Source organism: Neurospora hispaniola, assembly GCF_033458365.1.
Source record: "Neurospora hispaniola strain FGSC 10403 chromosome Unknown B0T23scaffold_3, whole genome shotgun sequence".
Classification (NCBI taxonomy): domain Eukaryota; kingdom Fungi; phylum Ascomycota; class Sordariomycetes; order Sordariales; family Sordariaceae; genus Neurospora; species Neurospora hispaniola.
In genome coordinates, this window is record NW_026944408.1 from 71,104 (window position 1) to 84,823 (window position 13,720).

A 13,720-nucleotide genomic window follows, 5' to 3' on the forward strand; every position below is an offset into this window, starting at 1 on the left:
GGTTGGTCACTGAGCCGTCTCGGCGGTCTTTGACCGTGGAGTATTTGATGCGGAGGATTATGTGACTGTAGGGATCCCGTCGAGCCGTTGCGGATTAGAGATTCGGAGGGAGGCAGTGTGTGCAAGTTCGCCAGTGATTGGTCCGGCTAACATATCAGCCTACAGATTGCTTCCTTCACATATGCCAAGATTGATGAACATGTTCAGCAGTCATTCCAAGCTCTTGGCATCTTGGGCTGATGATGTTGAAACAAAAGTTTGTACGGAATATGGACAGAGGACACGCGTCGGCACCTGTCAATGCGACCCTGCTACCTTGTCGAGGATTCTTGATGAGACCGAGGCGAGGGCGGCTAGAAATACTAGCGAGATGCCAGCCCTGCACTGGAAATCCTTCGACGGAAGAGCAAGCCGCAGAGCCACTCGCTGTTTTAAGAACCGATCGCGAACGACGGTCTTGATTCTCGATGATAGGCTAGAAGTTGGTGGGTGAGCTTGGAGTTAATTGGGCCTGAACGAAGATGGTTTGGGTGTTCGCAGAGGTAGGTAGGTACCTAAGAATAGGCTGAAATGTAGCCGCTACCCATGTTCCCACTACTCAGGACCGGCGAGAACACGCCACACGGAACGCTCTTATAAAGTGGTTGCTATGCCCCAGATTGCAAGCAATATCGGGCTTGGTGTTGGATGTTGTGCTTTCAACTACCACCCTCTGCAATGGGGTCATGTGCCTCTCTGTCGTACGATGGTCCTACCGAGACCATGTCAACACTTTGCCTCGAGGACGCTTCGAGCCGTTTCAAAGGGACAAGAAGACCTGGGCTGATGCTGTCGACGATTGCAGACTTTTGCCTATTCATGATAATCGGGCTAAGCGATAGTCACGGAGTGTACGCTCGCGGTCTTGATCGAGATCGATCCTGTGTCGTCACAGACGGTCAGCACCAAGAGTACGAGACGTGATGGAAAGAAGAATCTCGATTGTGGCTCGTTGGCCTCGGATACGGCACAAACAGAGGACTCAAATGTGCTGTGTCTTCAGAGCACGCCACAACCTCCAGGGAAGCTTCCAGCTCGCCTTGACTTTGAACGGGTCGAAATCAGCCTTCTCCAACCTTTCCAAGTAATCGGCAGCCGGGACTGCTTCCAACAGCACCCCAAACCCCCTCTTGATATCAGCTTGTGTGGCGTCGACCCCACCGCTGGAGTAGACATGCTCTTGTTCTCCCTCATGCTCATATTCATGGCCCACCTCTTCCCCGGCCTTCAAGTTCTTCAACATCTCCCTCGCCGTAATCAAATGGTCATTGGCCCTGGTAGCCACCTTGAACACGGAATCCTGCAGTCCCTCAGCGTTGGGTCCGTGGCGAAAGACATCTTCTTCTCTGACCCCCACCTCAGCCATCACATCGAGGGGTAGTAGCAGGGCGGGATGCCGGGTGTTGCCCACGCTCCCAGCCGGACCCTGGATGGGCTGCGATGGAGCGGCGAGAACGGGAATGCCGCGTAGTGTGGCTACGATGCCGCACGCCTTGCCGATGTGACTAGCCAGGTGGTCCATATGTACTGATCGCAAAGGCATGGAAGCCAAGGTCATATACATTAGCGTCGCGTACGTATTCTCGGCGTAGTCTTCCAGCGAGTTCAAGCTGACAAAGGGCCTGTTTTCCATGTGTTGCTCGCGCGTGTTGATCAAGCGTAGGAGCCAGAACTTGAGAGAGCTAGCGCTGCTGGGGCCGGCGCGGGCTTTGAGGTCTTGTATGGCTTGGTGGAGGAGGATGGAGATGGGCTCGCGTGGGGGGTTGCCGGCGAAGACGCTATTCACGGTTTCACGCCAGAAGGACATGCGCATGCGTGCGATGGTCGGGTTGGAGACGGTCTCTGGGAGACGGGCAAGTTCGAGGTTCAGGGTACGGAGAGCGTTGTAGGCGTCCCGAGAGGAAAGAGGGACGAATTGTCGGAGGAGAAAAGCTTCGTAGTCACCATGTCTGGGGTGGGGAGAGAAAGAGTTAGCAGAGAAGGAAGGGCAAGTGGGAAGAATAGCTAGGTATGGGGAGGGAAGGCAGAGACAGACTTGAGCTGGTTCTCACAGTACTGACGGGCCTTTTCGACGTCGCCGTCTGTGACTGTCGCGAGGCCTCGTCCGGGGAGGGAAGGCTGCCACGAAGGCCTCTGAGGCTGGAGACGTAGACGGGGCCGTACAGGTGCCCGCCTCAGGCCATGACAACAACCTGCCGCTCGAGGGGATATCATGATCAAAGAAGCGGTACTGTTTTCCCCGCTGTCCCAAATTGGTTCACATCTCTCACTGTAACAAGAGACAAGACAACCTCGGCAGCGGCGGGGAGGAAGACAAGCCGACGACGACGACAGGACATGTTGATTTGACAATTCGCTGGGACCATGTTACGCTGCGCCCCTCAGCATCACAAGCGCGGCGCCTCTAAAGCCTTTATGGTTAGCAGCGATGACGGCATTAAATGGCTTCAGTGGCCCAAGCTTCTGGCTTTCCATATCAGATGTACCCGACACTGCAGAGGGCGTAATTACCTACCTAGGGTGGCGCGTAATCACCTGACAGCGGGAAGGCGGAAACGAATGCACGCCAAAGTTTCACGGTTGCCACGGCACAGTCGCGTCTTACGGGCGCAACACTGAAGTTCACCATTGCAGTTGGTGCATTCCGAGTCGGTTGGGTGACAGTAGCTGACTGATACCGTAGTGTACACCAGTGGTACGACTACTTCGTTACCTACCTTGAACCTAATGGGCTGAACAACCAACACCTGGATGGACCGACACGACACCATGGACTTCACCAACGAGCCTCCCTCCAAGAAGCGCCGGTTCCTGGGCGACCAGGGTGATTCGGACCATGTCGTTGCCGGCCCCAGCTCGTCTCCCCAGTTCAGTGCTCCCCCGAGCTCACCACCCAGGAAGAAACTCCTCCAAGACCCAAACAATGAAGTCCAGCCACGAGTTTCCAAAGATGCGGACGACAATCACGACAATGACGACGACGACGAAGAACGCCCAAGATTCTTCACAGACCATGGCACCCTAACGCCCCACGCCACGAAGATATGTGCTCCCTGGCTCAACGACATGCCCAAACCAGACCCCAGAAAAGGATATCTCTTGAAAGACGTCGATACTCCGATCGCGACGCCGCGGGACGTGGCACCCCCAGTGGTCGAGTCCCCCCAGCTGGCGTTCGACAAAGACACATTCGAAGCCTTTGTTGGCGAAAAAGTTGCGTCCGATATCCTCCACGTCATCAGCAAGAACTGCGGCAACAACATCGAAAGAGCCGTCAACATGTACCTGGACGGAACATGGAAGAAGCTACACCGGGCGCCTCCCGTCAAAGTCAACTCGCATTCGCCCCTGGTTGTAGGAGGTCAGTCTCCCAAGAAATCATCAACATCACAAGCACGCTCGCGGTCGCACGCTCAAGCCCAACCACAGCCGCAATTGAACGCACCAACAAAGGTTTTCCCATCAATGCCAGAGGCCCGCTACGTCGGCGCATTTGGTGTTGAGGGATGGGCTACCAGAAGCGGGACAGGCCTCCTCAGACACGGTGACAGCGTCAAGATTGAGCGCCAAAAGATCCAACCACCCACCGTTGCAAGAAAAGGGCAGACTAAGCCTGGCACCCCGCAGTCCATACCACGAGTCAGCGCGGCGGCTGCCAAACGCGTCGATGTCATAGTCCGCTTCAACGACGCCAGTGGCAGGGAACTCGGCCGTCTAGCCAAAGACACAGCCAACTGGGTGTCGACACTAATAGACCAGGACATCTGCAGATTCGAAGGCATCTGTGTTTACGCGCCCGAGCGACTACGAACGAACGAGACCGTCTTCTTGCAGCTCAAGTGCTACATGCTACGGTCTGCCTTCTTGGGGAGAACCCTCCAACTAGCCGACAATAGGGCTGCCGGGTTCCACGAGAAAGACGAGACAACAGAAGAGAAGGACCTGCGGCTGAGACAAGTGGCGCTTGTCAGACTGTTTCAAGAGATCAACATTGTTCCGTCTCGAGGCAACGCCGCTGCCGCCAAGGACGCCAGGAAAGACCTTCTTGAAGCAGCAGATTCGGCCGAGAAGAAGGCGATGGACAAGGCCAAGGCTGGGGACCATAACACTAACGGATCAGCTTCTCCCCCCGAAGAGGCTGAAGAGGGCCAGGAGCTCGAGCAAGACCAACTCGACGCGCTGTACAAGAAGGCCCAATCCTTCGACTTTAGCACCCCCGAAGCTGAACCAGCTGACACCTTCGCCATGACCTTGCGTCCATACCAGAAGCAGTCGCTGTACTGGATGCTGGCCAAGGAGAAGAACCAGCGAACAGAAGACCGCGAAACATCCATGCATCCCTTATGGGAAGAGTACATGTGGCCGACCAAGGACCATGACGATAAGGACCTACCTGTGGTTCCTGACCAGCCCTGCTTTTACGTCAACCCATACTCTGGCGATCTGTCACTGGACTTCCCCAAGCAAGAGCAGCATTGTCTTGGTGGAATCTTGGCTGACGAAATGGGACTTGGTGAGTTTGCCTTTTATTTTTTGTTGTTTCTCTGACCTTATCTCCAGCTCACAGTCGTGTATTGCAGGCAAAACCATCCAGATGCTTTCTCTGATTCATTCACACCGATCCGAAGTAGCCATCAAGGCGCGGGAGGCTGGCCCTACCTCGGTCAACAACCTCCCACGTCTACCAACAGTCTCTGGACAGAAGACCACCGTTGACGCTCCGTGCACAACCCTTGTGGTTGCCCCCATGTCCTTGCTGGCGCAATGGCAAAGCGAAGCTGAAAATGCTTCCAAGGAGGGCACTTTCAAGACCATGATGTACTACGGGGCGGAAAAGAATGTCGATCTGGTGACCATGTGCTGCGAAGCCAACGCGGCCAACGCTCCAGACGTGATCATCACCAGCTATGGAGTCGTCCTCTCCGAGTTTACCCAACTCACCACCAAGAATGGAGACAGACTCAGCAGCCGCGGGATTTTCTCCCTCAACTTCTTCCGTGTCATTCTGGACGAAGCACATAATATCAAGAACCGCCAAGCCAAGACCTCCCGCGCATGCTACGAAATCGCCGCCGAACACCGCTGGGTCCTCACCGGAACCCCCATTGTCAATCGTCTCGAAGACCTCTTCAGCCTTGTCCGTTTCCTACGCGTTGAGCCATGGAACAATTTTTCCTTCTGGCGGACATTCATCACCGTCCCCTTTGAGTCCAAGAACTTTGTCCGCGCCTTAGACGTCGTCCAAACCGTCCTCGAACCGCTCGTCATGCGCCGCACCAAAGACATGAAGACCCCCGATGGCCAGTTCCTTGTTCCGCTTCCGCCCAAACACATCGAGATCGTCGACATCGAACTCTCCGAGCCTGAAAGGGCAGTCTACGACTACGTCTTCAACCGCGCCAAGCGAACGTTCTTTGACAATATGCAGGCCGGCACCGTCATGAAGGCGTTTACCTCCATTTTCGCACAGATCTTGCGGCTCCGGCAGTCCTGCTGCCACCCTGTGCTTGTTCGCAACCAGGAAATCCTCGCTGATGAGGAGGAAGCCAATATGGCCGCTGACGTTGCGGCGGGGTTGGCAGACGATATGGACCTCCAAACTCTGATCGAGCGCTTCACCGCCACCACAGACGACGCCTCCGAAACCAACAACAACTTCGGCGCTCACGTTCTTAGACAGATCCGTGACGAAGCAGTCAACGAATGCCCCATCTGCGCCGAAGAACCAATGATTGACCAGGCCGTGACAGGATGCTGGCACTCTGCGTGCAAGAAATGTCTGCTCGACTATATCAAACATCAAACCGACCGTAACGAGGTCCCGCGGTGTTTCCAATGTCGCGAGCACATCAACATCCGCGACATCTTCGAAGTCATCCGCCACGATGATGACCTGGAGACATCCTCTACCCCAGGGGCAAGTCCCGAGCCGCGCATCTCCCTACAACGCGTGGGCGCCAATGACTCCAGCGCCAAAATTGTCGCTCTAATCTCGCACCTCCGCACCTTGCGCCAAGAGCACCCCAAAATGAAGTCCCTAGTAATCTCCCAATTCACGTCCTTTCTCTCGCTGATATCCTCCGCCCTCACACGTCACAAAATCTTTTTTCTTCGGCTGGATGGGTCCATGTCCCAGAAGGCGCGCGCCGCTGTTCTTACCGAGTTTCAATCCACCAACAAGTTTTGCGTTTTGCTTCTCAGTCTCAAAGCCGGTGGTGTCGGGTTGAACCTGACCAGTGCCAAGAGGGTCTACATGATGGACCCGTGGTGGTCCTTTGCGGTGGAGGCGCAGGCGATTGATCGTGTGCATCGCATGGGGCAAGAGGATGAGGTGAGGGTTTATCGATTTATAGTGAAACAGAGTGTGGAAATGAGGATGCTGCGGGTGCAGGAGAGGAAGAAGTTTATGTGAGTTTGTCCCCGATCAGTGACTTGATGACATTGAGTGGAGGGAGGTAAAAGGCTGACCTAACTTGACTGCAGAGCAACATCACTGGGGATGATGTCAGACGAGGAAAAGAAGATGCAGAGGATCGAGGATATCAAGGAGCTGTTGAGCTCAGACTAAGCGTATCGATATGTATGATGCCGGATGTCAGGGGAAACTGCAATCCAATCCATTTTCGTTGTTAGGCGTCCCGAGGTCCTTTTCTTGCATGCAGGGGCGTCCGTATACTTACCTATCTCGTACATAGGGCCATCTCAGGTCTATATAGCAATAGAATCGCGCATACCAGAGCCCCAATTTCAACGTTGGCAGCAAGCAGGTCACCCGGGATGTAGGTGACTACGACTACGGGGACAGCGTGGAAACTTCTGAGTTTGGGAAAACTGGATGGTCGGGTCGTTAGGTAGAGGTATGATTGTCGCCATCAAAGTTGATTAACCAAGGTGCCTTGTCCCTGACATAATTATTGAAACCTTGGACTTGAAACCTTTGACATTATACCTTATGTATACGCTTACTACGCGCCCGAGCATCTTTATTACACCTTGAAACTCAATTTTCAGGTAATGCCTGGATAGAGATATCCCAGAGGGACTCTAGCCGTTGTGTTTCCGAGTAGGCTTCAGCGGTACTCCCATACACTGTATTCGAAGATATTCGGTGGGCTTAACGGCTTGCATTTCGTTGTGCGGACTGGAGACGGGTATGCTTGATGATGTAAATGAGGACATCTTTCTGGAACATGGACCGTAGAGGTAGATGGAGAAGGGGCTGGCACATATGGGCAAGAAAGTTGCTAATGCAATCCACATCAAGAACAGGTTCGAGGTACGACATGCATGGCGCCACTGGATAATGAGCCAGGCCGTCAAGGTTCCCTTTCGCTTGAAAGTGTTTCGTCAGTGTGCAGCATGCTCATCGATGTCCTCGGAGAAGATCGCTACAGCCAACGGAACGACAACCAACAAACATATCAGTTAACGAAGAATCTTCCAGCTGGCGTCCGGTGGCGAGCCAAATCCTACAGCGTGACAGGCGAGGCAATTCCAGCTGTCCAGCTTGCTCCGCTACAACCCGCCGGGCCGCCTTCAGTTGCATGCCACTCGGATCAGGCATATCCGGGTCAATCACCCGCCGGCTCCCGTTGGCAAGAATTTGGGTGTCCTGCATGGCGGCCGTCGTTGGTGGCATGAGCCGCGTGCGTGGCTGGTTGGTTGCCGTTGGCGGACATGGGGACGTCGGTTGCCGTCGGGTGGCTGAAAGAAACATGTTCTGGAAGACTTGTCCGCGCGGTGTAACGTTGGGGTCGTGATGACCTTCGGTCCAAGGACGGAAACAAGACTTGATCGCAAGTTTCCAGTATGCCGTCAAGGTCCTCCTCGTAAGCTACGAATCAGGACACGAGCTCGGCTGCAGGCGTGTCTCATGCTGGTGGTTCTCATGTGCGTGTCGACAGCGTACGGTATGTACCTTGCAGTCGTCATGAAGTTGCGGTGTTTGGTTCGACGGTCGTCGCGGTCCTGCGGCTCTGCGGCTTTTGCGTTTACGTACTAGCAGCTTGCTTGCGCGGCTCGACGCCGACAGCTTGACAAAATATCTGACAACAAGTGAGCAGTTAGCGTCGCATCCAGACCTCTTCGCTTGGTGGAGGATGGGTCCTTTGTTTTGTTAGCCCCTTTTCTTGCCCTGTTGCCATGTCATTTGAGCTGGGATCCATCATCATTACTCGAGGGACATCGGATGTCGTTGAAATTCCAAAATTGCGGGTGTTTGCTTGAGCCGAATCACATGGACTGTTTCGAGATTTCTTCGGTTACCCTCGGCTTGAGTTGTCAACCGCATTCTTTTTCCCTTTTTGCTGCACTAACAAAAAAAAAAGAAACACAAGGACCTCGCTCGCCGAGCGGCGAGGAAGCCCCCTGAAAGAAATTTGTTCTTTTCCCTGCTCTGGTTTCCTGATTCGTGAAGGTCCTTTGGAGGAAAAAAAAAAAAAAAAAAAAAAAAAGGGTTGTTTGACTCTGCCCTACCGCGCCCTACCAAGCTGTCAACCGGACAAGGACCCCTCAGCCCGTGCACTCGTTCCTGGCAGGGAGCGCGCAGTCCACACATCAAAGCGGCGTGGGGCCTGAAAATAACGTGCACTAAAAAATTGTTTGAAAAGCCTAACTCGATCCACCAAAAGAGACCCACCTACATTCAGGGTTCCACTTGTGTACCTTCGTGTGGTGCCGTTTCCTGAACTTTTGTCGACGGTGAGGGTCGCGGTGAGACCGGTCGTTGGAGCACCGTAGCAGTGGGAGTAGGGAGACGAGCAGGGAGACGGTGGTCATCTGGTTTGAAGAGTTTTGCGATTTTCGATCTCGATCGTGCGTTTCGATTCGTGACGACTTTGTGGGTTCGCTCGTTTCGTCATTTCGAAGTGGAATCTTTTCTTCGATTCCCAGGATGAACGACTGGTCCGAGTTTCCTGCAAGTGTTTGTTGTACATATGTTGGCCTCAATTCGTGTATAGGTAGTCTCACCTTTTCCATTAACTCGAGCATTTTGAGCCGCAAGAGCTGCAAGAGCCTCGATGCATCTCTCTCGTTGGACAGCACAAGACTAGGTAACCCCTCCTGCGACAAGATCTTCAGCTCCTAATGTCTTCACAGCTCAAGTCTCAGCAGTGTACAGCATCGGGTTGTCTTCCAAGACATGTCGTTGGAAGACTCGACGCCCTCCAAGACTGCATCCGGCTGTCTGGACCCGCTAGCCCCGTCACCCCCGGTCACGAACCCCGGCGGCCCCATGTTTCCCTTACGTTTTCGCGGAGGATTTCTCGGCGTGCTCCATCGCTGAGGCCCTGCACAGTCATCGGCCGACTCCGAAATTCCTCTTTGCGGTTTTGAGTGAGGGAGGGCGATGTTCAGGCACCGTTCGACCACGGACAGCCGATTCGACGCAGGTACAGTACACGTGTGGTGGTAACAACTATGTAGGTAGCTGAGGAGTAATGGGACCCGGTGTCTGAAACGGGCCATTTGTAACCAAATGGGTGAGCATAAGGTGAGGTTTCACCGACTATTTCGGTCTTCGATATAATGGAAAACTTCTTTTTGTAGCCCTGGGCCTGGCGAGCGGTGTTTCCGTGTCCCCAGACTTGAGTGAATGCGGCAGCATTGAACACAAAGCGGCTTGTCGGACCGTGTCCGTTTTCACCTCCAGTCCGTCGTCCGGGGAACGTGTGAGCTTGAAGCTATGTACGCTACCTACTATATACAAGATGTGCGCTGTCAATGAACCGTGGCAATTATGTAACGTGAGTTTGGGGACTGACCATCTCCATAAGACGACCAGTCGCGGGTACGCACCCCATATCCCCATCAACGACGTGGTTGACGGTCGACCACAGTTGTTGCACAGTCTGGCCCGCCTTGACTTTCACCAACTGATAACCCCGCAAGGGCCCATCTTCGAAAGGTGAAGAGGAGTTACTGAGTCCATGAAACAAAGCAAAAGCAACAACAAACAACATGTGGGCCACAACATCATTGTGTAATTTCTTGTGCATTTTGCGAGCTCTTTTGTGACTGACAGCTTGCAAGCAGTGTCTTCTTCCGTTGTCACCACCAGTCATCAAGACCAGGTGGGAGTCACGACAGGCCAGGCATTCTTGTCATCATCACCATTGGCTTTCAGTAAGCTTCCAGGAGTCACTTGCCGTGTGACACCACCACGGTCGTTGAAGGCGCAATATGTTTGGCCTGCCATGGGTGCTAAACGGCGGGCCATTAGGTAACAGATTAGCGGCCTGCATGCACCGCATGCGCTGGACATGTCGTTTTGGGTTTTGTGAGGCTCAACATTGGACGCACTGCAGCTTTGTCACTTTGTCAACTTTTAGCTTTTTCGTTGAGGGGGGGCCTTGGGGCACAAATACCGTTTTTGTAATGAATCTGTAAAATACGTGTATCGCCAGACGTCCTAATGCTTCACCACATTACGTTTCCCAGTTCCACCCATCTGATGTGGTTCGGCGGGGTGTTGCTATTTCTGTCACTTCTCATATTGCAGTACTAGAAGTCTTCCAAAATGAACTTCACCACCCTACATGTAAGAGGATGAGCGAGTTTGCGGTGTATACGGTGAAATCCCCGCTGTTTTCGAAACAGGAACCGGATGCAAAGGGATCTCGTGGATCTCCTTGGCCTACGGTGGCAGCCAGGGCCCACGGGAACCTCTTTGGGCAGCGACAGCGTTCAGGCCTTCAGGGGCTCGACGTAAACCCCGTGGGAGAGTTTTGTCTCGCGAGTCGAGAGTTTCGGAAAGTGAATTCCTACTGTATCCGCTGATCCTACTCGTCCTGTAGGGCTGTTGTGGCAGATCTCCTGTTCGTAGGGCTTCCCTTCTGCGGTGAGCGCGAATCGACGCTGGAATATCCGGACAGCTCGGGCTCGGGAATCTCGGGGCATTCCTAACACGTGCAAGCGAACGACAGCGACCTGAGGCTTTTGCCAACCGATGGAAATACCCAAGGCACTGTATATGTCGTCGGCTCAAACGTACGGGACGCACAACGATCTTCCAAATAGACAAGGACGGACATCTGCCAATCATGCCGTGCCCGTGGTGCTCGTGACGGGAAATGACAGCCGTATGGAAGTGTCGGGCAAGTAGACCGCAGTGGTGGTGTCAGTGTGGATATTGCGATCCCTGAGAATATCCTTAATAGAGGCATAAAAGAAAAAAACAACCACAACAACAATTACACTGGTAACAAAACCGGCAAGGTATGGTCATTGGAGGTATACCACAACCATCTGAGTGTTATGGTTCACAAGCCTTGTTAGAGGTACCGTACGCAACTGAGCAAGGACATCAGGTCCGGCAGTCTTGGCCTCGGTGGGTGAAGCACCGGGAAGAAGCTGCTTTTCCCCGGATTTCAGCCTGCTGAAACCTTAGGTACGTAATGGAAGCACCGGACGGAAAGCGGGCAGGGCGGGAATGGAAACACGTAACGAATAACCTCAAGGAAAAGAAAAGGGGGTGCTGCAGTCCAGCATCTTGGTTGGTTTGTGTGCCAGATCTCCCCCGCCGCGTCCACTATTGCATTGACCTGAGTGAGGCCCATGTGCGGTGCCTGGTGGCCCTGAATCGGTCTTGGCCGGCGGTAGGATCTCCATAAAGTCATTGTCGCGTCTTTCGGTCGAAACACAACTCGAGAGCACTGAATTTCCATGGGGGTACGTATCTCTATGTACCTAAATGTTACCTGATGGAAGATCCATTGAGACTGGATTTGTGGAATTTGTCAAAAATCGAAAGCCGTTGGCTGCCCGACCTAACAAGGCAGGCGATACCTCTACTACCTACCTACATACCTGATACCTGAGTACGTGCCCGTACAGCCGTCAAGGTTCTGAAAATTCTTGAGCGGAGTGCCACCGTAATGCCTGTCTCCGGTGCTTGAATTTTCAGTTGGGGCTAACGTCAAGGACTCCTTCTACAGAAAACGAATGTGCGGGTAAGCCTACGAGTCCCAAATTTTGTAGGCAAGAACTTAGAGGCCCACCCACCTGTTAGCGCCACTTTCCAGGGCATCCGCGCCAGGGCTTTCAGCGGCTTAGGTTGGTTGGTGGGGGTGAATCTGGAGGAAGAATTGAACAGTCGGGCAACAACGACTTGCTGTCATTGTTGGGTTTTACACGTGTACACTACTTTTTGTAAGTTTCAAGAGGGTCACAGCTCAATTGAAGAACATGAACCAGCAAGGAAGAACCCCTTTACTTCATCTTGTGCTAGGTACCTCTAAGGGAGATCACCCAAGGGCACAGCAGATCCGGTCAGATCCGCGTCGCACTCGTCAGGACTCCCTGGAGTTTGTACTTGCCAAAGTCTCTATTGTAGCGAGAAAGACAGACTGAAATCAGAGGAAGGAAGTCGCCGTGATAGGTACATCTAAACCTGGATGGCGGGCCGGAGTCAGTCGCACATTGTAGATTGAGGTTCAGTTGTTGAAGGGAATGAACAACCTCTGTCGCTGCTCCACAACCAAGGCATCATGTGAAATTTTCATTTTTTTCATGTTAGCGCATTGCTGTCACGGTATGGTAACTTAGCAGCTGGTCCCTTGGACAGTTTGAACTCTACAGTACTATGCATGTAGCTTATATGATGTTTGAACTGCCCTTGACACCTGCAAAAAGCCCCGGCTTACTGTAATCCCCGGTTAATATGAAGACGGGAATAGCGGGAGCATGAATCAGCCCTTTGCCGAAACACATTCCAAATTCCTTTTCGTCAAAGCTCCCCGCGCCATGACAAATTGCGGGTGAAGCTTGGATGAAAAGTACATGGTAGAGGTACCGTTCATGGTAACATACATGTTCTTACGCTACACGGTCCATGGCTCCGGTGGGGTCCCGACGTCCGGTAGCAGATGCCGCGGAGAGCCCAGACTGCCGTACTAGTGTAGTTGAGAGGCATGTACCGCAGGTACAAGTGACTTTGGCAACAACACACTGAAAGCGACCGAGGAAGAAGGAAACAAAGAGAAAAATGGAGCCACAATACAGGGCGGCCTTGTTGTGCGTTAGCATGCCCGTGGTTGGGCCCAGATCCTGGCAGATCCTTGTGGTTCTTTTCGTGGGCCTTGTGACATGACACATAATTACTCGATGGAAATGCTCTTGACGGAGCATCCAATACTGCCCTGGATCCACATACCTTTTATAACCTCTTGATCCCTATGTCGTTTGTTCCTGGCCTTGCTTGTTGTGATCAGTTATCATTTTGGTCTTCTCCTCTTATATACCCCTTTGCCTTAGTCACCATCGTCTCATTTGGCATTCAACCCCTTCATCTTGTGTTTACAACTGTCTCTGCCCAAGGTACGTACTCTACTTATATTGCTGATCTGGTACAACCGGAGATTCCCTCGACATTCGATCTGAGTATGTCATTGGATTTCCATGTGGCGCCATACTGACTTGGACACTTTCTAGTGTTACGTCAATTTCACCTTCCAGCTCTTAAAGACACCATATATCTCACCCCCAACGAACACTTCTCGAATCTCAGCTACTCGGGTCAGTCAAGGCCAGCAAAACGAACAGACACTTCGTCCTTCCACATTGAAACGACGTCATTGCATTATTCAGATCCCTGGAGGTTTTTCCAGAACCCCTCTCAACGCCAACAAAACAGGGCACCGTTGCTGGAATTTTTTTTTGTTTTTGGTGGACATTGGAGACT

The 13,720-nt window shown here is 52.9% G+C and overlaps 3 protein-coding genes across 3 annotated transcripts; 1 reads left to right on the forward strand and 2 right to left on the reverse strand.

The window, feature by feature from the left end:
• Positions 1-549: 549 nt before the first annotated feature.
• Positions 550-2,213, reverse strand: B0T23DRAFT_439381 (Squalene/phytoene synthase; the record flags this gene model as incomplete). The annotated part of the gene is made up of 2 exons (XM_062840685.1): positions 550-1,988; positions 2,071-2,213. Coding segments are annotated over 2 exons (1,110 nt in total), but the record flags the coding sequence as incomplete, so codon positions are not given.
• Positions 2,214-2,563: 350 nt separating this feature from the next.
• On the forward strand, positions 2,564-7,082 carry B0T23DRAFT_375913 (DNA repair protein rad-5). Its single transcript, XM_062836915.1, has 3 exons — positions 2,564-4,552; positions 4,620-6,447; positions 6,523-7,082. Exons 1-3 carry the CDS (start codon positions 2,791-2,793, stop codon positions 6,605-6,607), a joined length of 3,675 nt encoding a protein of 1,224 aa, XP_062693544.1. The 5' UTR covers positions 2,564-2,790; the 3' UTR covers positions 6,608-7,082.
• A 5,551-nt stretch (positions 7,083-12,633) lies between these two features.
• On the reverse strand, positions 12,634-13,134 carry B0T23DRAFT_403156 (uncharacterized protein; the record flags this gene model as incomplete). Its single annotated transcript, XM_062838749.1, has 3 exons — positions 12,634-12,772; positions 12,846-12,924; positions 13,035-13,134. The coding sequence occupies 3 exons, from the start codon at positions 13,132-13,134 to the stop codon at positions 12,634-12,636; spliced, it is 318 nt and encodes a 105-aa protein (XP_062693545.1).
• Between the last annotated feature and the right edge of the window lie 586 nt (positions 13,135-13,720).